This window comes from Phodopus roborovskii, unplaced genomic scaffold (genome assembly GCF_943737965.1).
Source record: "Phodopus roborovskii unplaced genomic scaffold, PHOROB, whole genome shotgun sequence".
Classification (NCBI taxonomy): domain Eukaryota; kingdom Metazoa; phylum Chordata; class Mammalia; order Rodentia; family Cricetidae; genus Phodopus; species Phodopus roborovskii.
In genome coordinates this window covers 340,609-365,198 of record NW_026125934.1, presented here as the reverse complement: position 1 = coordinate 365,198, position 24,590 = coordinate 340,609, and the positions used below count along the sequence as shown (strand labels likewise).

Sequence of the window (24,590 nt, the reverse complement as noted above, 5' to 3'; positions counted from 1 at the left end):
TCTTCAGAGAAAAGGGAAAAGTGTGTTTTTTTTTTTTTTTTCGTGAATACATATTCACAACGAAGTATTTTGCAGGGAGGCAAGTCAACTTTAAGATAGAGGCATGTCCTCTTAGATTGTGTTTTCAAAAGAATGTTGGACTGGGTTTCCAAAAACAAACAAGCAGACAAAAACATCTTCACTAAGAAGAATAGAGTGTTCTTGTATGTGTGTGGAGGAGTGGTAAAAACCATCTTCCTGGGTGTGAGGAAATGCTGGGAGAGGACTTTATGGGCATTTGGGACTGAGGCTGACAGAAGACTGGGAAAGACCTGGAAGGAACTAAGTAAGGAGAAGAGAAAGATGTTGACTGTTAATGGTAGGATGAAAAAAGAGCTTCAGGAAAAGGGAAAATGAGTAGACAGGTGTGAGACAGGATGGTTGGTAGGCAGAAGGACTCTTAGAAGTGACACCTTGCATATTATACTAAAAGAAGAGAGAGGCTGCAGTTTTCTAAGCAGGAAGGGACCACCGAGTAGCAAAACAGTGCCACATGGCTAAATGAACTGAGAACTGAGAAGGAGTTACAGCATCTAGAACTGGGAAGCAACTACATAGGCCTTCAATAGCTCCAGCAGAGTATGAAGAGGCAAAATAATGAGTAGATAGCAGAGATTATGCATTATAAAATGTTCGTAGACCTAGAAGTAGCTTTTAAAAGGCCAGAAAAAGATGTACCTTATGAAGAGAGTTTATATATATATGGTAGGAGTCTGTGAGAGGGGAAGCTAAAAGTACAAGAAGGTGAGATGACAGCATCAAGAGAGCTGATCTTCAGAATATCCATGTGAAAGGCTGGACACAGAAAGGCTCCCTTCTTCCTATAGGATGTGAATGAATGATCAAAAGTATAGCTTGCTTCTTTAGTCTTGATCACAAAATCACCATCCCCGAAGCCATGGCATATAGGCTGTCTCAGTATCAATGACAAAGATGGAGAGCAGTATTGACGACAACAAATGTTACTTGAAAGATAATTTGGTGAGTCTCTGTATTTTCCTATGGTGGTGGTAGCGAGCTGTGGTTCCAATTTCAAAGTACTAGACCACATATCATGCCTCACTGTGGACAAAGAAGCCTACAGTGTATGTTCCATGCTCATGCCACATAGTCTTTTCTTTCTCCATCTCTGAAATTTCCACCCCAGAAGCCCACTTAAAATCAGTCACTTAAAAATGACTTAACTGTTTTTCTCATTTGTTAAGGTATTAGGGGTCCAGAGTCATGTAATATATCCAAATGCATCCTCCAGTGAAGGAAATAAAAATGATATTGCCTATATACCCAGCTCTAGCTCTTTGACATACACACACAGCATGCTGGATATGGTGTGTGCTCTTCTTTTACGCTTGATCTGGACCAGTTATAGCTGCTTTTCTCCAGCATGGCTGCTTCCTGGTCTTATGCACGTTCTTCTCCAATGGCATCAGCCTATCTTGCTTCTTACTTTGTTGTCTCACAAGTCTTCTGGGGAGGTAGAAGAGTGGGGCAATTATAACCCTGATGCTTGAAAGTAAGAGGGTGCTAGGCACTAGAAATCGGGTAAGGGGGCCTTAGTTGGTGCCAGACCCAAATAAGGTTAAATAACATTTTTTTTTAAAAAAAATATCTTTAGCATCTTTTGTTTTCTTATTGGACCGGTTCTCCAGTTTGCTCACATACTAATTTTTGTGGTACCCAGAATTCAGAGGCATGAGGAAAGAAGAGCAAATGCCTCGCTAGCAAGCTCTGCATCTCTCTTTAAGGCTTCAGTTATCTCAGAATTGAATTATAGTAGAGAAAGACTTATTTGCATTGACAAATGGCAATTAATAGTGGGAATTATTAAAAGCGAGAGAAGCTACAGACTCGGAAATGTCAGTGGTTTGCAAAACAATTCCTCCATCACATTTTCTTCTCCCGTTCTTGCTCCTTCATTCTCTTCTCTCCTCTTTTTATGCTTCTCCCTTCTTTGCATGTCCCTTCTTCCTGCTTGCTCCACCCACCCCCACTGGAAGTTACTGATGTGATTTTTCATGATCTACAGTCAAATGCCATTAATCCCACAGGCATATGAGCGTCCAGCTAAGCTGTCCCAAGAACCAATCTTGTAAGCAGTCAGATCAGGGGAAGTAGCAGACAGACAGCTCGCCACCCCGCCCCTGAAGGGTAATGGACGTTAAACCAATGAACCAGAGTGACTGTCCCTAAAGTAGTCAATAAATCATTGGGGTCTAAGAGAAGTAGAAAACACCCCAGCAAACAGTGTTCAAGACATTTGCCATGACCTCCTCTGTCTTGAATGCCCATGGTACACCAGGCACACAGGCAAGCCCTGACTCCTCTCAAGGTGCCGCTCCCAGATTCCGCCTGACCCGTCTCAGTTTCAGAGGGAGCTCATTCATTCCAATGGGATGTGACAGGTGCCATCTTCAGACGCCTGGCTCTGCTCCCAGCAGCAGCAGGGACTGTCGCTGCCTGCAAATCCCCCCACTGCTATGCTTGCCTGAGGAGAGCAAGCCCTGAGGTGGGGAGATGACCTTTCGAGAACTCAGGAACTCAAGGTGGGATGGCAGTGTGGTGTTACAAAATGAGCCCTGGCCTAGAAGGTTGGATATCTGGCTTCTAGTCTCATTTTATCTACGAAATTGCTAGATGAAGTTGGGTAAGTCACTTCCCTTTTCTAGATTTCTGTGATGCCCCCTGTGGTGTAAGGTTGTACTCGATTATCTCTAATGACACTTTCAGCCTTAATAAATTCTGAAACTGAAAAAAATCACCTATGTTTTGAAATATCCATCTCTAGTTAGAATTTCTTTGGGACTACCTTCTCTAGGGCTTCAGTTTTGCTGAATTGTCACTAAATCTTTCTCTCCCAAATGGTCACTTAGCACTTGTTAACATTATATTCAAGTTTCACCTGAGAACAGAGTCCTCACATATTATGTCTAGCCTTTTCCCTCCTGCTGAGTTAATTTTGCCTTTGGAGATGGGCCACCCTGATGGAGTGCTATGGATGGGGAATGAGCCATTGGCACTCAGACTTAGACTGGCTGGTGCGGCAGCTGCCTAAGAGAAGGTTCCCCTCAGCTTTGTATTTTCAAATATTTTTGTGTTGAAATAATGGACAATATAGAGTTGTTTACAATATTAAAATGTTGATTTCATGGGAATTAAAAGCGAAGCGATCGTTACCAGAGGCTGGGACTTAAATATTGTAACACACGTGTGTATTAATATATCGCCTGATATCCTACCAGCAAATATATTATTATGTAACTGTGTATCAGTCCAACGATAAATTGAAATTGAAAATTACTTGTACATACCACCATATTAACAACTGTCAACTCTCCCTCATTGGGAAGTATGTTGCATTTGGATTCTGCTCCTACATTTGGGGATGCATCTAAGAGTAGTTGGAAAGATTGTCAGGCTTCCTAAGGGAGTTTGAACTTTCAGAAAAGGGAATGTCTCCAGTAGATGACACTGGAGGTATATACAATCTAAAAAGAGTCAGTACACATATAATATGTAGATTTCAGTTTTCATATGAATAGCTTATTCAAGGAAGGCAGGCACTAGAGAAGGAGAAGCAAACGGTGGTCCAAATATAGGCTTAAAATAAAAGGCAGTGACCTGGAACAAAGTCATTTATCTTGCTTGATCTTTAGTTTCTTCATTTATACATCAGGGGTTTTGTTGATCTCTCCTTCACCAGCTTTCTAAACTTCCCAAAGCTGTATGTGACAAGAGCACTTTGTAAGTTGCTTAAGCACATAAGGGCCACAGATTTGCAGAGAAGAGCTTCAGAGCTAGTGAAGGTCAGGGGCTTCTCTGGCCACAATTCTGAAGGACTCTGGTAATGCATTAAAGTGGACACTTTCCTTGCTCATTCACCAAACACTTGTAACTGAAAGCCACAGAACTTTCTAGATGAAAAAAATCTTGGTAGTTTGTATCTTTTATAGTTTTTCAAGGGTGTAAGCATACACTGTAGTTCTGTCTCGTTCTTTTTATGTAATGTCATTTGCTCTTATTGATTGTGGCAAAAAAGAAAATTCACCTCCCCACTTTTTCTTCTTTGTGACATTTTCCATGTCCCCCCAGTTTGTACTATTCTCCCTGCCCCACCCTGTTGAAACTTCCAGAGTTGGAAAATTCTTTCATCCTGCCTACCCCCTCACTCAGAGAACAAAATGCTTCACAAAATTAAGTGAACATTTGGATTTTTAACTTGATTTTTATCTTTTCATTCAACCAGAGGGGTATGCATGTGGGAGATGCACTTGTCAACTAAAAGCAATTTCTCTGCCTCCTTGGGGGCTGAAAGGAAATCATGGCTCTGTCTTTCTGATGCCAGGATAAAACTTGCATGTTCTTGAGTGGTGTCAGCACATTGACAGACAGCTCCTGGGAGCTAGTAAGGAGTACTGGTGAAACAGGGCTGGGGTGAGGACGAGAGAACTGGAGACTGGTCTCAGCTCATCTTCCCCTGGGTGACTTTGGACTAGTCACTTGGTTAACCTCATGTTTGTAACTTAAAAACACAAGAACAAATCTGTTTATTTCTATATTACAAAGCTTGGTAGAGGACTTGGTCAAGCAGTCATAAAATAAGTGGGTAGAAATTCCATGGAAAACAGTTAGAATGCAATTAAAGAGCTGGAGGGAAAGGTCCAGTTTTCCTTGTACATGTCTGCCTAATGGACAAAAAAGAGAAGAACATTTGAGGCTCAAGTCCCACAAAATTCCCTTGTGGTTTCATGAGTAGTATAACCATGAGCCCAGATAGACTTCCCATGCAGAAAAGCAGGGAGGCAGAATCCTGAGGTCCTGGGGTTTCCTTTATTGAGTATGTATGATTGCCATATGGATATTCTGATAGATCTTCTCAAAACAGGATGTGCTGGGAAGCATAGTTGCTAATCTATCCTGCCCTCCATAGGCCCATAGACTTTGTTATCTCTCCTGTGGGATTTGGAGTGGTGGTCGCAAGAAGACTCACCCTCCATTCATAGAAGCTCAGGGAAGCTGCCATGCTCACATTTATTCACTTGGTTATGTAGTGTGGTATTTCAGCCCCGCTCTTGATGCTATAACTTAAAACGCTCTGCTCATTCTACATCTTTTTCTTAATGTAAAGAGACCAACACATAGGACTTTCAAATGAAAAGCCTGACTAGAGAGTACCAATATACAAGGATTCTCAGAAAATTCAAACAGACGAGCTGTGTGAAGTATGCTCATTTTTCATACACCCTGACTAGAAAGGTAACGTTTTAAGAGTTTGGTCATTTCTTGTGGTAATATTTATTCATTTTCCCCAAAGGAGTGAAGTTAAAGTGACCAGTGTCCCTAAGTGGCTACCCCAAGGTTTCTTGTATCTTACATGCAATAGGAAGAGAGTGTTGGAGGGTGTGGTGGAGTGGGATATATTCCTTGGTATTACACTTTTTCCAGCTTTGGTGACCATTAAAAATTCCAATGAGCAACCTGTGAAATATTTTTTTTTCTGCTCCTTTTGCTCAGAATACGTCTGTTTGTTTTGCAAGGAAGATTTCCTGAAGATTGATTACAATGTGTTTCACATGCTAAGAAACGTATTGGAGATAAGGAGTCATTTAGCTATCTATATTGGCCTGGAATTTGTGATTGCCTGCTTTGATCTCTTGAGTAGCTGGGATTGCAGGTGTGTGTCACCATGCCAGACCAGAAATTCTTATTCAGCAAAACTGGAGAGAGAGAGAGAGCAAAGAGTGAGTGTGCATTGTTATAGCACCTTCCAGTTGATGCTTCTTTCCCAAAACAACATACCTTGAGAAACAATGAGCAATGACAAGTTTTAAAGGCCTTTGAGTCTTAGAGTTGTACTTAATTATCAATCATTGTTTGCCTGGGTAACAAGTACTTTTGTCCTTCATAGGGAAGAAAAGTCTGAAACGTTTTTTTTTTGCGAGGTCAACAAGTCACTAGAATGACTTCCTCACTCTGGCTAAAGGCCTCACAGTAGAGTATGGCCTCACAGTAGAGTATGACCTACCTTAGGAACAGCGTTCATGGCTCTTTATTATAATGACATGCGATAGGAGACTTAAGAGACAGCTAACAGTCAAGTTTTAGGACTTGAACTGTCAGGACAAGGACAAAGATGCCAAGTGTGTCCTTATTAGCATTCACTTAGGAATGAGGGGTCTCAGGTCCATACCAGTAGGCTCCTGACACCTTGATGGGGCTTCTAAGGACTACTGTATAGTAAGAAAGATGCTCTAGCTGGATATATGCCCCCATACAGGAACGGAATCTTCATGTTACTCACAAACCTACTTCTTCAGCTTTTTTTCAGTCACCAAAGTGACCGATGCCACTAGCACAACACCAAACTACAATCCCAAGTCATTAGTATACCTGGCTTAGTCCTTTGTTGAGCAGGGATGTTATCATTTGTTTGTGATTTTATGAGTATGGTTTTCTAACTCTAGAGAATAATGTTTATTAAAGAAAAATTAGAAAATGCTCCAATATGAAAATAATAAAAGAGTTAAAATTGTCTGTAATTGCATTGCCTAAATACAATCATGATTAAGATTCTCATGTGCTACCTCTTGGCTTCTTCTTTCTGCATATAGATGTATTAGTTATTTGCATTGTCTGGATGGCAATGTTCACACATTTTGCATCCTGACTAATTTTCACTTAAAAATATCGTAAGTGTATTTTCAGATTATCACATAAGCTCCCAAATTATATATTTAAAAATAATTGCATAATAATTCATCCACTGAACCAGCATTATTTGCATGGCCAAGTATCTGGCACCTAGAGGACATTTGGTAAATATTTGTCGAATAAATGAGATTGATGGATGAATACACTGCCCTATTAGGTGACATTTACTTAAAGATAAACATTTTCAGGTGAACCATTATTGTTTTCCTCTTAGAATCATGAAGTCCATGTTTCCCTTTCTCCCTTCCCCCTCAAAAGTGTAGACAGTTTGGTTTACCTGAAGCTCTATAACAACTATCATCATCCACACTTTACATATGAAAAAACCAAGAGGTTAGACTACTCTGTCAAGATTACATTCCTAGTGCATACATAGCACAGCTAGATTTCCCATATAGGTTTGTGAGTATCCTGGCATTTTCTTTTTGCTTTACCATATCACACTTCTTGAAAAACAACAACAAACAAACGAAAAACAAAACACAAGCAAACAAACAAGAAATGACCACAGAGAAAGATTACTTCCTGGTTTTAGACCAGTTTGAAATATTCTGAAAGCAAGCCTTCAGTTAGTAAAGACCTAGAACAGGAACAGGTAGGCAGGTAGTCTTTTTATAATGAGTGAGTCAAACAAAATTTCCTTCAGTTGAATTTTTTTAAAGGTGGGAATCTGTTGAGGCCATTAAAGACACTGGTGCTGGGTGAGAGCTCAGAGAGCAGGTCGGGTCAATATCCAGAACCTGAAGGTGGACTTTTCTAGGGGGCAGACTTATTTGGCTTGGGGTGAGTTAGTATTTGCACAGCAGAAATTCATAAAGGTGCAGGTATGGTGAATGTTTGCTAGCTTTGATTGCTTTGAAAATATGTGGGAAATTGGAAATGGTTTAGAAAATGGTGCAATGGATGAGGGGTGCCATGTTTTCCAGAAAGAAAGGAAAACGAGTTGAAGCCCTTTAAATTCTAACTACAACTCTACTTTGCTAAGAATTGCATGGCTGAGTCCATGAGATTTTTCCATTTTATGCACCTCTTTTGCCACACTGACACTAATATCAGTGTCACTAATATCAGCCAAGCAAATGTCATAACTACTCTCCTCAAAGGACTTATGATTGCAGCTTCCCCTCTTCGGGCCCATAAACTAGCTGTTGGAATAAAACTTCTCTGATTTCTTTACACCTTCTCCTTGCATTTTGAATGACAGGACACCATTTTCCCAGTGGAGGAAAGCCTGGGTACAGAGACACATCTGTACATGTAGCAATGAAGAGCAGGGTAGAAATTAATGAGGGTCTTTGGGCTTCATGGGGAAAAAAGAAACCGGCTTGAGAAATTTTTGTTCAGTGTATTCTGCAACATGGTCCATCTCTGATGGCTACATCTACCTCAGGATTGGGGAGGGGTAGAGCTGGTTTACCTCCACCAGAAATCCCAAACATTGAGCCCACTGCAGCAGTGCTTTACATATGTCTATAAAATTAAAAATACAAAGCCTTAAGAGAAGTGCAAAGAAATCTAATACCGTACCACCCCTCACTGAAATATCAAATATCAAATTCTTTCTAAAAATAAATGTTGGTGCCCCTCCTATGCCAGGGCTCTGACAAAAGCATTGGCTGTGGCGCTGTGGCTGTAAGTTAGAAGCAGCTGAAGGCACCCCACATTTATGCATACTTGACATTAGGACAGGTAGGAATCAAACTTCTTAAAACAAAATTGCACAGGCAGGAGAACATTGTTCCCTTTCCTGAGAAAATCTCAAGGCCAGGACTATAAATTTCCTCTCAGATTCTTCCGGGAGGGGGAGCATCTATCTATCCTATTTATTTTCTGGGTCCGCTACAGGCAACCAAGTGCTTTAAACTCCATATAGAATTTGGGGACACAATGGCTGAGGTGAGGATCCCCTAAAATGGGTGACAGGAGTGGGAAATGTTCCCAAAGATTAAGGCCTCATTTAGATTCAGGGTTTAGGGGGCCAGTAATAATTTCCGCTGAGACTGGGCTTCCTGACAGCTGAGATGGCCTCCGCTAAAACATGGGGTTTCTAGGGGCTGGGATAAAGTCTCACCCTCAGATCAGAGGTTTCCTGGGACAGGTGCACCTTGTTGTCCTCAAACGGAGCTTCTGGAAACAGGCCTGATTTTAAATGTTCCACCAAGGGCAACTGGGGGTTCAGGAGGGACCTTCACTCCTTCTCAGATTTGGGGCTCACCAGGGCTAAAATGGCTTTACCTCTCAAAGTGTGAGCTCCCAGAGGGTAGGGGCAGGGTACTGTCCTCAGAGTCACAGCTTCTCTAGACAGGATCTGTGTCTTGGACTCCCTATGCGTGGGGGAAGGGGCTGCAGGGCCAGAGGCCCTTCCCTCCGGCGGGAGGGGGCCTCCCATGAGGCCCTGCCCCCTTGGTGACATGCTTGAGGTGTCCGGTGACCAAGATTCTCAGAGCTGGGTGCAGGGTGCGGCCCAGGGCGTGGTTACCGGGGGCTACTTAGAGCAGCTCTTGCGGGGCGACTGCACGGAGGTTAGCTGCGAGGCTGCCGGGCACTCAGCACTGGTTATGGCGTGGATGCTGGACTGCCTTTTCGCATCGGCCTTTGAGCCCCGCCCCCGCCGTGGTGAGTGGGGCCCACCTTGTCACAGGGCTGGGGTGCTCAGCTGGGGGCTGCCGGGGGCTGCAGCCCCGGCTGGATGCCCTAGGGCTTGGCTCCCCACCCCCTCTTGCCTCCTTTCCTGCTGGCTTTTAGCTAATTGTTCTTGGCTCAAGGGACTGCCCCGTCGAGGACCCGCATAAATCACCAGCTTTGCCGGGAACTCAGAGCAATCGCACTAATGGTTCGGCGGGACACAGGGCGAGTGCAGGGGAGGAGTCGCTGGCTCTATGCTTAGGCTAGAGGGCCAGCAAGCCAGCAAGCTGTCCCGCAACCCAGGGCTCTAAAGGCCCCAGGAGGACCTTCTTTTTCAGGGTAGCCAGAATCCAGGGACCTTGACTTGAAGGTGGGGTTCCTTTTTGCCTTAAAGCTTGTCCCTTTTGTCTCAATCTTAATTAAAGAATAGCAGCCTGGCCCCTTTGAGTAGTCAATTGAACCCCTCCATTTAAAAGATGATGACATTGAAGCCCAGACAAGGGAAAGGCCTGCCCAAGGTCATCCACGGAGTTAGCAGTCAATCTGGGACAGTTCAGGCCCTGCTAACTGCTCACTGCCCCAAGGTGCTAAGTCGTGGAGGCCTGGGGTCTTTACTTGGGTAATTGAGGTCAGTGTTTAGTTCTCTCACCCCCATGGAATGGAGGACATAAATATGCAAACTTCACAGCTCCTGTGTTAGTTGTGGATCCTATTTCACCCTTCTAGAACGCCTTCCACAAAGCAGAATTTTTCTTTTTTGAAGTTTCAGGAGGATGACGTATTATTTTGGAGATTCCCTAGGAATCGCCCCCCCACACTCCACAATGTCCTTCACTTCCCTTTGACAAGCTCCACCCCCTTCATGTTGCCACCTGCCCCCACGGCCACCTGTTTTTCCGTAGTCTCCAACTCCAAAATCTATATTGGTGAAAATGCGTCATTGGTCACCAGCCATAGACCAAACCTGGAGTTGTCTCTTCTTTCTCCTCCCCCCTCACAGGCAAGGGAGGGGAGGCAGCAAAAGGAGGGGCCAAAGAAACTTAATTCATCAGATCTGATTTTAGTTCTTGCCAACCCCTGTACCCTGCTAACAACCATCCTAGTAGTCTAGTTTCCTGCTAAGAGCCTGAAGTGGCTTAGCCAGTTCAACTACACACTCTGACAGGTCATAAGCTCTCTGAGCTTAAAAAGGACCTGCATACACTTATGGTTAAAGATTTTCTTTTCTGTGTCTTTAACATGTGCGATCCTGGAGAAAGAAAAAAAAAACAGGGAAGGAAGGAAAGTAAAAAGAAAAGAAGCTGGGTATAGTGGCCTTAGTCTGCTAAAGCCAGAACTAAGAATACTGAAGCAGGAAGACTGAGAGTTTAAGGACCTCCTAGGCTAAGCAGTAAGTTTGAGGCCAGCCCAGGCTGTAGTAAGATGAGCAGGAAAAGGGAGAAGGAGAAAATAGTAGAAAGAGGGGATATGATGGAGGGCACGAGGCAAGGAGGAAAGGAAGACGGAGTCTTATGCCTTTTAAGGCCTTAAGACTTGAACAGCCTTGAAGGCTGTTGTATAACTCTGATGAGGTGAAGGTTATGAGGCTCCTTATGGGAGGAGGTCAGTATCACACAAGGAATTCCATGCACATCAAAAACAACAGGGTCAATGATAATCAAATGGTAATTTATGTCCTGGGGATTCCTACTTGTGACTCTACTTGTGTCAGCCCTCTCCATCCTACCAATTAGTCCAGTTCTCATCTTGTTCTAACCTCCCTAGTTTCTTCAGTAGTCTAATATTGGCAGGGCCCACCTCTAGCTGCTCCTCTTGGAACACACACCAAGTTATAAATGCCAAGGACCAGACCGAAAGAGGATTTCCAGCTGTGCCTTGTAAATATAGCCCTGAATGGCTGACTTAGCCTCTTCTGGAAGCCTGCACTGCACCAAAAGCACACATGTACACAGCCATAAATGTGTGTATTCATACACATCCCAAATCCATGCATACTCCCACACAAAGCATGAGCAAATATAAATGCACTATACGTAGCTTGCTTAATTCCCATACAACAAAATGCTACCCACATCATGCACACAAGTGCCACCCACACGTCCCATGCAAATTCTACACAGTTCATAGCCTATTTGTACTTCAATTATTTTCAAGCAAAGCTACTTTAAACAATAAGTAAACACAAGTTCTTTCCACAGTGGCCATTCTTTGCTTAGTCAGGGTTTAAACACAAGTACAAGACTTTCTGTTTGCTGCTGCATTTCCAACTGGTGAGAAATGTCCATCAAATGCTTCCATAGCTCAGCATTTCCTACACCAGATCTATTACAAATACATTAACAGTTAATATATGTAAAGTGCTACCTAAATACTGGGCCTTTGAGCTCTACTTTACATGCATGATGTCACTTACGTCACAAACATCTCTTTTAAATAGGAAATAAATGTTAGGGTACAAATCTGACCAGGTAAGTGTATACTCTGTTGCACTCCCACTGGGAAAAACTGTGCAACAGCAACATGAAGAGTAACTTTGGGAATGGAGTAATGATTGATATTCTATGGTGTTATAATTGTCCTTGGTTTCTAGTTCCAAATGCCTTTTAAAGACTTATAGACATCAGAGGTGTGAGAGATAGATGACCACAGACTCAGCAGAATGTGGGAGGTATTCTAAATAGTTCCTTTGTCAGAGCAATCTGTTGAGGTTGGTAGCATCAATATGAAGGTCTTTGGAAGAGGCTATCACTATGGCCTGGGATGCATGAGGGCACAGATTGGCCTTCTTTCTTAAGGAAAGGGACAGCACCACTGACCCATTCGAAACTCTCTTCTCAGTTCACTCATGGCTTAAGATTCAACTTCCATACAGCGGGCAGAACTCTAAAACTGGAGGGGCCCTGAGGTTCACTTCACATACAAATGCAATTTTTTCTTAGAGATGATAACTAATCGATTTTCTGAGGCCAGGCCTAAATAGGCTACAGCAAGATCATTTTCCAGAGCAAGGGCAAAATGGCCCTAGAATCAGATAAATATGCAATTCACCAGGGACATCACTTCCCAAAACTCTTTTATGAATGACTTCTTTAACACCTCAAGACATTTCTCCATAGGAGAAAAGAAGTATGAGGCTAGAGCTAAGCTTACCAGGTCCAACCCACAGTAGTTACCAAGAGAATGAAATGCAGAATTTGTGTGATGAAAACTGGCAGAAATAATCCATTCGCAAATGTACCCCAGGCTCTAGCAGTAAAGCTGACATTCATCAAGCTTAAATATCAAATGACAGAAAGCACATTGAACATTGAGAGAGCAGGACACCAGGTCCCTGAGGGTGATTATGGCAATTGTGAAATCAACATCATTCCTTTGTTTTCACACTTAGCTAGTAAGACAACCTAAATGACCAACAATAGCGCAGTGGCTAAATAAACTTAACAACATACCTACTTGATAGATAGTATACAACTATAAAAAGGGGTCTCTGAAGAATACATAATAGCATGGAAAATGGCATGATCATAACTGTCACAAGTGCATTTATTTGGGAAAGGCCAGAAGAATGTTCACAGCAGGTAAACTGGGAGATTCTGTATAGGTGGCAAATTGCACTTGGGCTTATTTTTTCACTCTTTTTTTTAATCTGCATAAAATTTGTCCTTAAATTATTCTTTAAGCTTTAAAAAATTATTTTAAAAAGAATACTCAAAGAGTTATGACATGCAATCAATTCATACACTAAACTAAAATTCCATTATACATAGTTCAATCTTACCATTTTTCCCTTCGTATTTTTTGTTTTAATATAATGACTACATCAAATCATTATCTTCCTGGTGATTGTGAAATGTCCCCTACTGCTGGGTGAGAAAAAGGCACAGCTGGTTGGAGTCCTGGGCCTCCCAGGCTTGATCCCACAGTGTTGTTTGTTACAAGCCTGCTATTTCACTTCTCTTAAAGTGGCATGCCTACATTTTTGGGTTATTAATTACAGTAATACTTGTCATTATTGTTGCACATGAAATTATTTTAAATGATTTTTATGCTCCAGGTATCAAAAGATATATTTGTTGTTTCTTCTCCAAATATTTACTAATAACCAGGCACTTTATATAAACTATATCTTTTCACCTCCAGAACAACTCTTCAAGGTACTATTCTCCCTGATTTAAAGAAAAAGTTCTGTAATTTGCTCGTTTTTCACAGTGACTGAGGAAAATTTTTGATCCAACTTAAAAAATTGAGTGAAAGGAGAAGAGATGGTAATTACCAAAGCTCCAAATGCTCTGCTGACATACAGCACACATTTCCAAAACGGTCAATATTATATCACTGATGATGCCTTGCCCAGGATCCAAATTCTGGAGTTTGAACTACCTGGTGTCTTATAGGTCCCTTTCTGTGAAAAGGTGCACATTTCAATGGGGAGATGCAGTGCAAACATCACCTGAGTCCTTAGAGCTGGGGCTGTGAGTCACTAGGAAACAATTTCTGTGTCCTTCTGGCAGTATCATTTGTTCTCACATGCATGCGCAGAAGTGGTAGATGGGATATTTGATGAGCCTTGGCAAAGCCTGTCACATCTCAGATACACCTCTTAAGAAACCACTCAGCTTCCTCTGATGGGCACACAGTACCCAGCAACCGGTAGGTCCCTGCTTAATAAGGAAACCCATGAAACTCTAAACTGCTACTCCAACTGTTCTCTGTATGATTTGGCTGATGCTTGTTATTCCTCTCGCTTTTTCTCTCAAAGAAGAGGCCCCAGGACCTTCTCAGATGCATATAGAACTGCTGATATAATAATATATTGCAAAATGGGTGCCAAGGGTCAGTGGGGGAGGGGAACATGTAGGACATGTGGGTCAAGGGTAAAGGAGAGGGTGGAATTTAAAATATCTTTCAAAGACAATAAACATAAAAAGGCTGGACTCTCAGAGATCTTGCCCCCATGAATATCAGTAATTTTCTGCTCTTTTGTAGTTTTGGTCCCTTTCTAGAATATTCCCACCCAGGCTATTCCCCACCCACATCTCTTAACCTTACTTCATTCAGCTCAAGTGTAACTAACTTTAGCTTGTAGTAACCTGCTTTGGTCTCTAGAGGGAGGCAATGGCATCAGGGAGGAAGGGGCACAGAATAGGGTCTTGTCCCATGTCACCACTTTTGACAAAAGGGAGAGTTAGTTTTCCTTTATCTGGGAACAAATAATTAAGTACTCAATAGAAACTTCATTTTGATTCGGTCATATCTCTCAGAGAAATCCCCCATATTCCTCTTACCATTGGATTTTGCTAGAATTTAGGAACATTTCTTGATCTCCAGGGCAGAGGTAAGAAGAAAATACAAAAATATCGTAAGGGAACTTTGGCAAGAAACAATCTCTCCTTTTTCTTTAGTACAATAGCACCTATTTAGGAGGCAAGATTGGGGCTGTGGCTGGGTGGGGCTGCTGGGATTGGGGATGTCTGAACAGGAGATTTCAGACACTCTTTTGTGGGGTATTAGGTCTCAAACCCAGGTCTCATTAACACTGCCAGGAGAAATTGCAGAGTGAGAATTGGAATTGAGGTTCAGTTCTTCTGGGGCTGCTCTAGGCTGCTCAAGACATCACCCTGAAAGAAGAGGGGCTTGTTTCAAGAGTGTCAGACAAACCAGTAATGAGAAACATTGTCAGCATAGTTAGTGGCACCACACCCTGAACCTCTTGGTTGATCTATTCTGTGCCCCATGAGAAAGGGGAAAAAGGAGAAGGGAGTTAACTAACCTTTTCTTGAACATTGATTTTTGAGTGTAAGGGCTTTGGCTGGTGCTTTCTATGGTTCATCTCCTTTTATCATCTAAGCAATTTTAAGGCAGCCATTGTACAAGTGGAGAAACTGAGACTTAGAGAAGTGAAGTAATCTTCCCAAGACACAGATCAAGTGTGACTTAGCTGGAATACAGCTTCAATGCTCTCCTACTCCAATATCTGTGATTTTTCTCAGCTCCCATAGAAAAGACAAAAGAACTGGCAATCAGTGATGTTATTTTCATGGGAAAGTAAGATTTCTTTCTTCAGTAAGATTCACAATTTATTGCCTTGAGCCTGTAGATCCTTATTCTTTCAGGATGAAAGCAAACAAATCTCAGTTTGTGTTGAGCAGTAATCTAGAGGCACTAAGGCACTTTCATCTTTCCAATACTTCATATGGTCCTCATACTGTTTGGACTCACTTCCCAAACCCCAAAGATAGGTAAACTGATGGGAGCTATTTCTATAAGGAAATTGGTGGTGGTGGTGGTGGTGGTGGTGTGTGTGTGTGTTTTCAGTGTGTGTGTGTGTGTGTGTGTGTGTGTGTGTGTGTGTGTGTGTTTTCATGGTGGTGGGAGTGGTTCTGGCATCCACATCCTATCTCATCATTTACATGGCTCTTGGTTAAGGGTGTTTCAAAGTATGTTAATACCCTCTGGCCCAGGACTATATCTTAGAAACCCCTCAAACCTGGAACCTTCAGCTTCTTCAGAGTGTTCCCATTTCACGGGCATGAACACTGAACCAAAATGTCTGCGTGGATGCAAGTGGATTACCTGGATTCAGACAGTGGTGTGTGTGTGTGTGTGTGTGTGTGTGTGTGTGTGTGTGTGTGTGTGTGTTGGGAATTGGACACAGGAAGAGAGTCTTCTTTCTAGAAAGGAGAGGGCACAGCTGGTTGGCAATTGAAGAGGCAGAAATGAAGCAGATGTTCAGAAGGGGAGTGTGGGAGTGCCAGAGTGACCTGTACAGGGTGAATGCCTAAGACCATCTGCTGAGAGAGAAGAAATTTGTCTGAGCTCTTTGTACAAATGGAAGTGTAGCGAAATCAAAGGTTTCAGGTGGACCCTGTCCTGTGAATCTCAGACCTTCCACCGCTAGTCTTTTTCTATTCCCAAAAGAAGCCTTTGTGTGTACCTAATACTTTAAACAATGCTTTTCCTGTCCCGCCCCACCCAGAATGAGATGCTGACCCAGGCCCAGCTGGGGGTCAGCTTTATGGATGTTCCTACTGCTTTTCATCCATAGACGAGGCTCATTTGTGCCAGTTGAAAGGGCACAATAATAACAGTGGCAATTTAAATCGTGCTTCTCACTTTCCCCCCTGAAAAGTGGCAAAGTGACTCACCACCATTGAATTGTCCCTCTCTCTCCACCCCATGACCTCTTTGCAGCAGTCCAGGATGGTTCCCTGGGTGCTCAGTTGGGAACCAGTGCTTCCAGCTATCCTTTGGCTGTGACTAGGCTGACACCACACCCCCCATAAATGTGTTCTCCCAAATGCAATGTATTGTTTTAATTAGAATTTCTCAGATGAAGCCGATTGGAAAGCAACAGTGCAGCATGAGCCTCGTTAGGCAAGCACAGTGCCCCCCCCCAGGCATGAATAACACAAAATAGGTCCCATTCAGTAATTATTTGGGGGTTTCTACTTGTTTTTCTAAGAGAAGTTTGATATGGAGAGAGCTGCTATGCATGCAGAGCAGCTTCTCTTGGGGGTGCTACAAGAACAGGTCTGGGGGGACAGTCCCATACTCCTTCCTTATCCCTCACCTCCATTCTTCCTCACTTTCAGTTCTGCAGTGCTATGACCAGAAGAAAAAACAAAAATCAAAAACAAAAACTCATTCTTGGTTTTCTTTCAGCACCAGCTTAAGGAGAGCTCCCGGAACAGGGGCTGGTGAGGTGCAATTAGAGGAGGCTTCAGCGGTCTCAGAGACAAAGTAATTAATGCTGAGTATTCTTGGGACTGTCAGTAAACTGAAAAGAAACAAATCCTGGGAAATGATACTGTTTGATAAAGACTTCACTGTCTATCAGGAATCAGAGTACTTTTGTTGAAGCTGCCTGATACAGCAGAATGATTTTAGGGAGCAGGGCAGATCTGAGTTCAAATACCAGCTTTGACGCCTATGATCTACATGACATTGGGGAAATGAATTAACTACTCTGAGCCTGTGTTCTGAAGTGTAAAATAATGATAATTATACCTCTGTCTACCTCACAGCCTCATTGTGAGGAGTGAAAGAGACAATACATAGAATGACACTTAGCACCACGCATGTCTGGTACACAGAAAGTGCTTAATAAATGAAAACAGTATTATGATATGTATTATCAATCCTCCTGTATACCAGGTGGTCTCTGTAGTAGCCTCACATTTGAAAGGAGGGTCTAATAAATGCAGTTATGTATGATCGTTGTCATAAGTATGAAGACTGTAATTATGATAGCTCAAAGGAGAGAGCCCTCAACTGGATGGGAGGGGTAGGAAAAAAAGCAGAGAAAGTTTTGTGATTCTTGAGTTAAGTCTTAAAAAAAAAAAATAAGTAGGAGTTTGTCATTAGGCCCAGGGGGAAAGGGCTTCCAGGCAACTCAATCTGCCCACACAAAGTCAAAGAGGTGTGAAACAGCCAGGCCTTGAACAAATAGTTGTGCTCAGCTGGAGACAAACTGGGACCTCCTGGTGGGGTGGTGGTGTCATGGGTCAGTGACCAACACTCTTTCCAGATTACTCCCACTAGCCCCTGCACCGCGCATTAGGCACCCTACCTGGCCAAATCTGCGAAGCCCTCCTCTTCGTTCTCTAAGCAGCAGGTAAGTTCACACCCTGCTTCAGCGGACCTGGCAGTCAAGGAGATGGGAGAACTGACCTCCACCGAGGAGATCAAGCCCGTGGGCGCCCCTGCTGGGGTCGCCAGCCCATACTTTCTTCCTTGCCCCAATCTTGGTGCAATGTTCACACACAGACACACACAGGCACACGCGCGCGCGCGCACACACACACACACACACACACACATACACACACACACAGCATACAAAAGATCAATTGGGTTCTTTTTAATAACCTTGTGATTTCACATACTGCACCCATAAACTCCCATTATCTCCCTCCAAGACACACCGTATTCAATCCTCTGTGCACGTATATAAACTGGACACACATTCAAACAACATACATGAACATATCAATTAAAATATACATAAAATCCTCACATGCACAAACCTTTGAACACAAACACTTCAGTACACTTATAGAGGTGCCTTGCTCACAAATGCACACTCTACACACCACAATGGACACAACCTGTAAAACCACACTAACATACTCCATCTAAGTGTAAGCACACACCAAATATACATATGCACACAAGCTTCAGCAGGCACACACACTGTTAATCTACATACACTCACCACAGCAGAAACACAGACCCCGGCAAAATTACACATCGAACACACCTATATCCAGACCGCACCCTCATAGTCACTCTACAGTCAGGCAGAATCATACATCCTACAAGCATGAACACACTAACACATGCTTCCTCGTATCAGAGAGCAACGACCCCACACCAAACACTTATGTTAAAACATGCACCTCACCCCCCTCGCACACATACACCTGGCGACACATACACAGACGTGCAGTACCCGAGCGCGCACACACGCTTACATGCATACATACATACACATACAGCCCGCCCCCTCCTCTCAAGGCGGAAGAGAAGGGGGCGAGGAGTGGAGGCGGGGAAGAAAGGAGGGAGGATGGGCTTGCAAGGCGGAGCGGGCACAGAGGCTCTTTTCCCTTTGACCTGAGGGTGATCCCCCCTCTGTCCCAGGCCAAGACAGTGAGTTGGGTCCAGGTGTGGTCCAGTCGGAACCCAGGAAAACAGGAAAGTCCGGGGATTTCACCAGCAGGCGCCAGCACTCTGCGAGGACCCTGACTCAGATTGTGGTCGACCCCGCTGGAGGCTCCTCCTCCGAGTACCCTCCCCCTGTCCCATCTATTTGACCTCTGCCCCTCCCCCAGGGTGTGCTACTTCTTTTTTTTAACCCCTAGGAGCGGACACCTGAAAGTAAGGGGCTTTATTGATTTCAAAAAGTAAAGAGTTGAGATTTGCATAGAAGCTTTTTTTTTTTTTCTTGCGAAACCCCTAGCTTCTAGCTGGAAGACTAATGTTAATGGAGAACTCATTATTTTGCATAGCAACAGATTTACTACATACAAGGCAGTGGCAATTAGAAACCACTGACTCCGCGCTGGACACACAGTAGGAAGCTGTAAACGACCCCCTCCCCCTTTACATCAGCAAGTCTGGCAGGGCTATTTGCAGACTAGCCCGAGCCTGTGTTTGCTCTCACTCAGCCAAAGAGCTCTCTTTTTCCTTTTCCTTAGCACTCAAGCCCTGCGCTCCCTGCACACAGCAGCCTTGGACTTGGAACCACCAGCGGCAGGGGGCGGCAGAGTGACTGAAGGTGGTTTACACTTCCTGCACTTTAGCCTCCCTGGAAAACTCCAAGGTTCCATCCTGCTGTAAGCAGGCTAAGGGGTCATTTCACAGTTTTCCACGGACAGATTACTGCTTAGGCTCCTGTTTGTGGTTTATGTTGTTCTTTTTCTGTGGAGATGGACCACGGGCAAGAGAAATGGGGGAAGACAAAGTCTTTCCTTCCCTTCCGGACACCCAGCTCCAAGCAAAGCCTGTGGGTTTCCAAGTGGTTCGAATTATCATGCTGTCACTTTGTAGATGACCATGTTGGCCAGTCGCTGGCTTAAGAAGCAGCGTAGTTGGGGCATTGGCATATAAAAGATTTCTCTTTCCTTCCGGGACACTTATAAAACAAAATATAAGGATATGTGGGCTTGGGGTCAGGACAGTTTTGTGGAACTTGGCCATTAGCTGATGCCCCTAAGCCAGATCAGGAAGGCAAAATAGGTGGGCAGGGGCTCAGCTGACTCACTTTCTTAAGCAGTCTTCTTTGTTGAAGGGAAATGCTTGCATGGATGGGTTAGTGATGCCACTCCCCAACCATATGAAACTCCTGGTCACAGCTCCAGTTCTTGAGGTTGCACCATCACAGGAACTTCCTACCTCTCTTGCATACTTCCTCCTTACCAAGATGGTACATTAATGTTGGTCAATTTGTAGTGAACAGTCATTGGGTGCTGGAGATGTCTTCCAATATACTCTGTCAGTGCCTAACACAGTGCTAGAAACACAGCTCAACTGCAATGTGGAAGAGACACAGAGACATGTCCTGGGTGAAACCCCTGGGCAACACAGACTTGGGAGTTCAAAAGATATCATGAAGAGCACAGAAGAGAGACTCAAATAGGGAATAGTGGCAATACAGGCACTCAGGGGATAAAGGGCTTTTCAATTTTCAATTCCTCCTCAAAGCTCTTCATCTTTAAGCTTTAAGTCTGACTGGAAGGTTTTTTTTTTCTTTTTTTCTTTTTTCTTTCTCTCTCTCTCTCTCTCTCTCTCTCTCTCTCTCTCTCTCTCTCTCTCTCTTTGCAATGCAGCTGAGGCTTCTGCAATCAATTAAGGAGAAAGCCTCTTTCCTGGAGGGCAGAGGCCTTAGCCAGCCAAAGGGTGAGTCACCACCTAGGAGTTGGGCAGCAGAGTTGGTGCTGAAGTGGCAATGAATCAGTCCAAGATACCACAGAGTGATTACCTGAATGGTGATGAGAAGGGGGATCAGACAGGAGCCTGAGCCTCAGTCCCCTGAGGCTGAGAATAAGTGATAGAAGGACTACGTTTATATGCACAGAATCAACTTCTAACTAGCCTCCCTACTACTACCTTCACAAAATCCCCAAGGATTGTCCTGGCAGCCTTCTTAAGAGAAGAAAGTAGAATGTAAAGCACTCATCCTAGGGCCAGGGATGTGTGAGGAAGAAAGAGATAGGTTCACATCAGATTCTACTATCTGTTTGGTGATCATGGACAAGTTCTTTTTCCTCTCTGGCTTCAGTACCAAGGTAAGTGTTCAGTATTTGCAGATGTGAGGGTAAACATGCGTTCTCCTATTTTGCAGTTGAGTCACCTGAAGCCAGGCCTAGTAACATTCAATGCTAGAGCTATTTCATACCTCAGATCATCTCTGTGTATTTATGTTACCTCAGCAATCATTGTGATTTATGTATGCCAGCAAGTTGCCAGTCCACTGTCTAAATTGGCTTCCTATGAATTCAGGTTCAAATCGTGTCTCCCTGCAGCCTTCCAACACTAATATGTTGCTAGTTACCTAAGTGGTAATTTTTTCCCCATCTCTGATAACATACCCTCCTCCCCAAATACTAGTTTTTCTCTGTCATGCCCATTTAAACTTTCACCTTAAAAGGCAAGCATCATTCCTGAAGTGTATGTAGCTCTGTGGTGGTATATTGACCTAGCTTGCCCAAGACCCTGAGACAAGACCCCAGTAACACCCAAAGCAAACACTAATAGAAAGATGACCCCATTCAGCCCCTTATCACAAGGAAGGGAGGAATTGCCTGCAGGATGCTGCAGTGAGTACAAGGGACAATGCTGCCAGGGCCAGAAGGAGGGGCTGCAGAAAACTCTAGAGAGGGAGACAGGGAGAGAGAAAATGAGAATGAGGATGAATATGCCAGGGACAATTGGACCAGCCTCAAGTGCTCCCTCCCTCCTTTTCTCCATCTCCTGGTCTGGTGCTCTAGAATGTATAAAGGGGAGGCACCCAGCCTATTTCCAGCAAGAGAGGAAGACAGCCTCTCCTTCAATGGAGAGCAAACTCATCCTGAGCATTGCAATTATACTTCTGAGTGGGGTAAGATTTATTTAATCTTAGGGGGGAGCAGGGGGGAAGCTCAGGATCATCCTGGTGGTACTTGAACCCCAAATAGCACACACATGCAGCCTAAAGCAGAACCTCTCTCTCTTTCCCTCTTCCTTCCTTCCTTCCTTTCTTTCCTTTTCTCTCTCTCTCTCTCTCTCTCTCTCTCTCTCTCTCTCTCCCTCTCTCCAGTGCTCTACTGTATCCCCTCTCATCCCCCTCCTCCCTGCCTCCTTTCTGAACAGAAATATTCTATTGAGCTTCTGGGTCTTTCTTCTAATCTGAATTCTTCAGAGTCACATGTCTTACTTGGACAGTCTTTGTGGCCATGTATACCCAGAATAAGCAACTGTTCTCTAACTTTCCCTTTCTCCTTTCATCCCTCTTTCTTTTACCTGTATTCTGCGTCTCCCTTCTTCTTTCTTGCTGGGCTCATACATAGTCTTTAACATCCCGGATTCTCACCTTCTCTAATGTTTTACCTTGTAGCAACCATGTTCTCCCATTCTCCATTCTCCGTTGATTTGACCCAAGAAAGCAAGAAATTCAGTTGCAAGGGGAAGTCATTGTGCATTGGAAGTTCCTCTCATGAGGGCTTGCATTAGAGTACCATATTTCTCTTGGTGCATCAGAGGAGAATATTGGAGATACACAATCATTGTCAATACATTGTTGCTTGATATGATGTTTATTTGTAGGTATGATTGGTAGGCTACAGATTAGAAGAGGGCAGTTTGGGAAGACATTTCATATGCATGGTCATATGGCTTCCCCGGGTGCCTAGACATGCAAAAACAGTAAGAAAGAACGAAGATAATAGGAATGGGGCAGGGGAGGTTACTGAGACCCTTGACAACCAGGTGGGTGGAGGACTTTGTGAAGTCAGCTACTGTTTGCTTCTCTTACTCACTGAACTTTGAACAAACTGACCTTTTAGAGCAGAGGCCTTGAACAAGAGTGAGAAACATGGAGCTTACAAAGGGAAGCAGGGTGTGGTGGGTGGTGGTCTTCAAGGAACCCTTGCCCTGCAAAGAGTCTGCAAAGGATGTTCCCTGCTCATAGAAGGCAGGTTAGAAGGCAATAGATGTACTATACCATGTAGAGTGCCAAAAGGTGTGGCCCCTCACCTTGGCTCCGTAACTAATTAGCTCAGTGTTTGGGGGTACATTTCTTAACCTTCTGAACCCCACTTCTGCCTTTCCTTCATCTGGAATGTGAGACTGTGAAGCATGACCAGGAGAGGGGGGGCGGATTTGGAAAGCTCGGGGGACCCTTAGGGCTGAATTTTAAAGCTGCGATTGTTTTTAAATAAGAGGATAAAAGATTGTGGGGTACGTGGAAAAACGGTGGGAGTAGCCCAGGGGATTCAGCAAACAGGTATGCCTAAGGCACGGAGCTGGCTGCTGTGTAGAAAATTGCTATGAATCAGCCCCTACCCCACCGCGGAAAGCTGTACACAGGGTGGGGGAATCCGAGTGGCAGAGCCGAGCGCTCACAGCGCCTGCAGCTCCTCTCAGGACTAGCAGCGGCGCATTGCCAGGCTGCCTAGCAGGTCTCCAAGCCTCTTATTCCTTGGCCGGACCAGGAGAGTCGCCAAGAGGTAGAGCAGGGGCTTGACATCAGGGGTCCGAGTGGGGCCCCCTGTGGGGTGGCGAGAGGGGGGCAAGGATCTTCTCTCTGGAGGGTCCGATGTGTGGGAGGGACAGGAGAGCAGAGAGTGTTGAACCTGTTGCCAGGGTTCTCGGGTAAGGGCACTAGGGAAGAGTTTGGAGGAAAGAGGGAATTTTTTCAGTTCTCACTGGGTGGGTAGCAGGGGGCAGCGGAGAGTAGTTTTGGGCGCCAGAGGGTCTTGGATTAACTTTGCAGATTAAGCGCTCCCAAGAGCTGCATAGGGGTGGGACACGCAGAGGGAAGCCCAACTCAGTCTGAAGGCCTTGTGCCCCTCCCTGCTCAGTGACTGCCACTGGCTGAGGCTAACCCCTTGACTCCTTGATTCCAGGCTACAGAGTTTGTGCTGACCCCTTCCCCCTACCTCGGGTCAAGATCCTGCAGCTGGGCCCCAGCTTGCATAAGACAAGGAAGGAAACTAATTTAATAGCCCCACCTTCTACACTATGGGCCCCATGAATCTACTGAGGAAGAGAGGGGGTCTCTTTTGAGTAGGAGGCATGACATCAGCACTGCGATCCCCTTTGTCCTGGAGTTCATTAAGACCTTACCTAGAATATTCAAGGACTCTGCAGTCAGAGGGCCCTGTCTCTGCAGTGCTGTTTAGATAAACAAGATAATGATAAACTATGGCAGCTTGGGGGCTTGGAAAAGGACATTGACTTGCCCAAGGCCACTCAACTGTGTGGTCACTAAGCAGGCCCCCTGACTCTTGGTCTGAGGCTTTTTGAAGAGCGTGGTCTTCTTTGGAGAGGGAGAATGTGTAGTTTGACCCTGCTATTTAAAAAATATGGTTATTTGAAGGTAGTTTTAAAATGTCATTCTGTTCATGGAACTACAGGGAGAAATCTCTCCCACAGACCCAATTCTCTGTGACAGTCATTCAAACAGGGATTTTGAAAAAGAAAACTGGCAGAAAATTATATGCTTGTTGAGGAAGATGTAA

The 24,590-nt window shown here is 44.2% G+C and overlaps 1 protein-coding gene across 1 annotated transcript in view; it reads left to right on the top strand.

Moving 5' to 3' along the window:
* Positions 1 to 9,202: 9,202 nt before the first annotated feature.
* Positions 9,203 to 24,590, top strand: part of Arhgap36 (Rho GTPase activating protein 36) — a 28,065-nt gene continuing 12,677 nt past the window's right edge. The window contains exon 1 of the mRNA XM_051179035.1: positions 9,203 to 9,363. Within this exon, the coding sequence (XP_051034992.1) occupies positions 9,306 to 9,363 (58 nt within the window). The 5' untranslated portion in view covers positions 9,203 to 9,305. The remainder of the gene's footprint in view (positions 9,364 to 24,590) is intronic.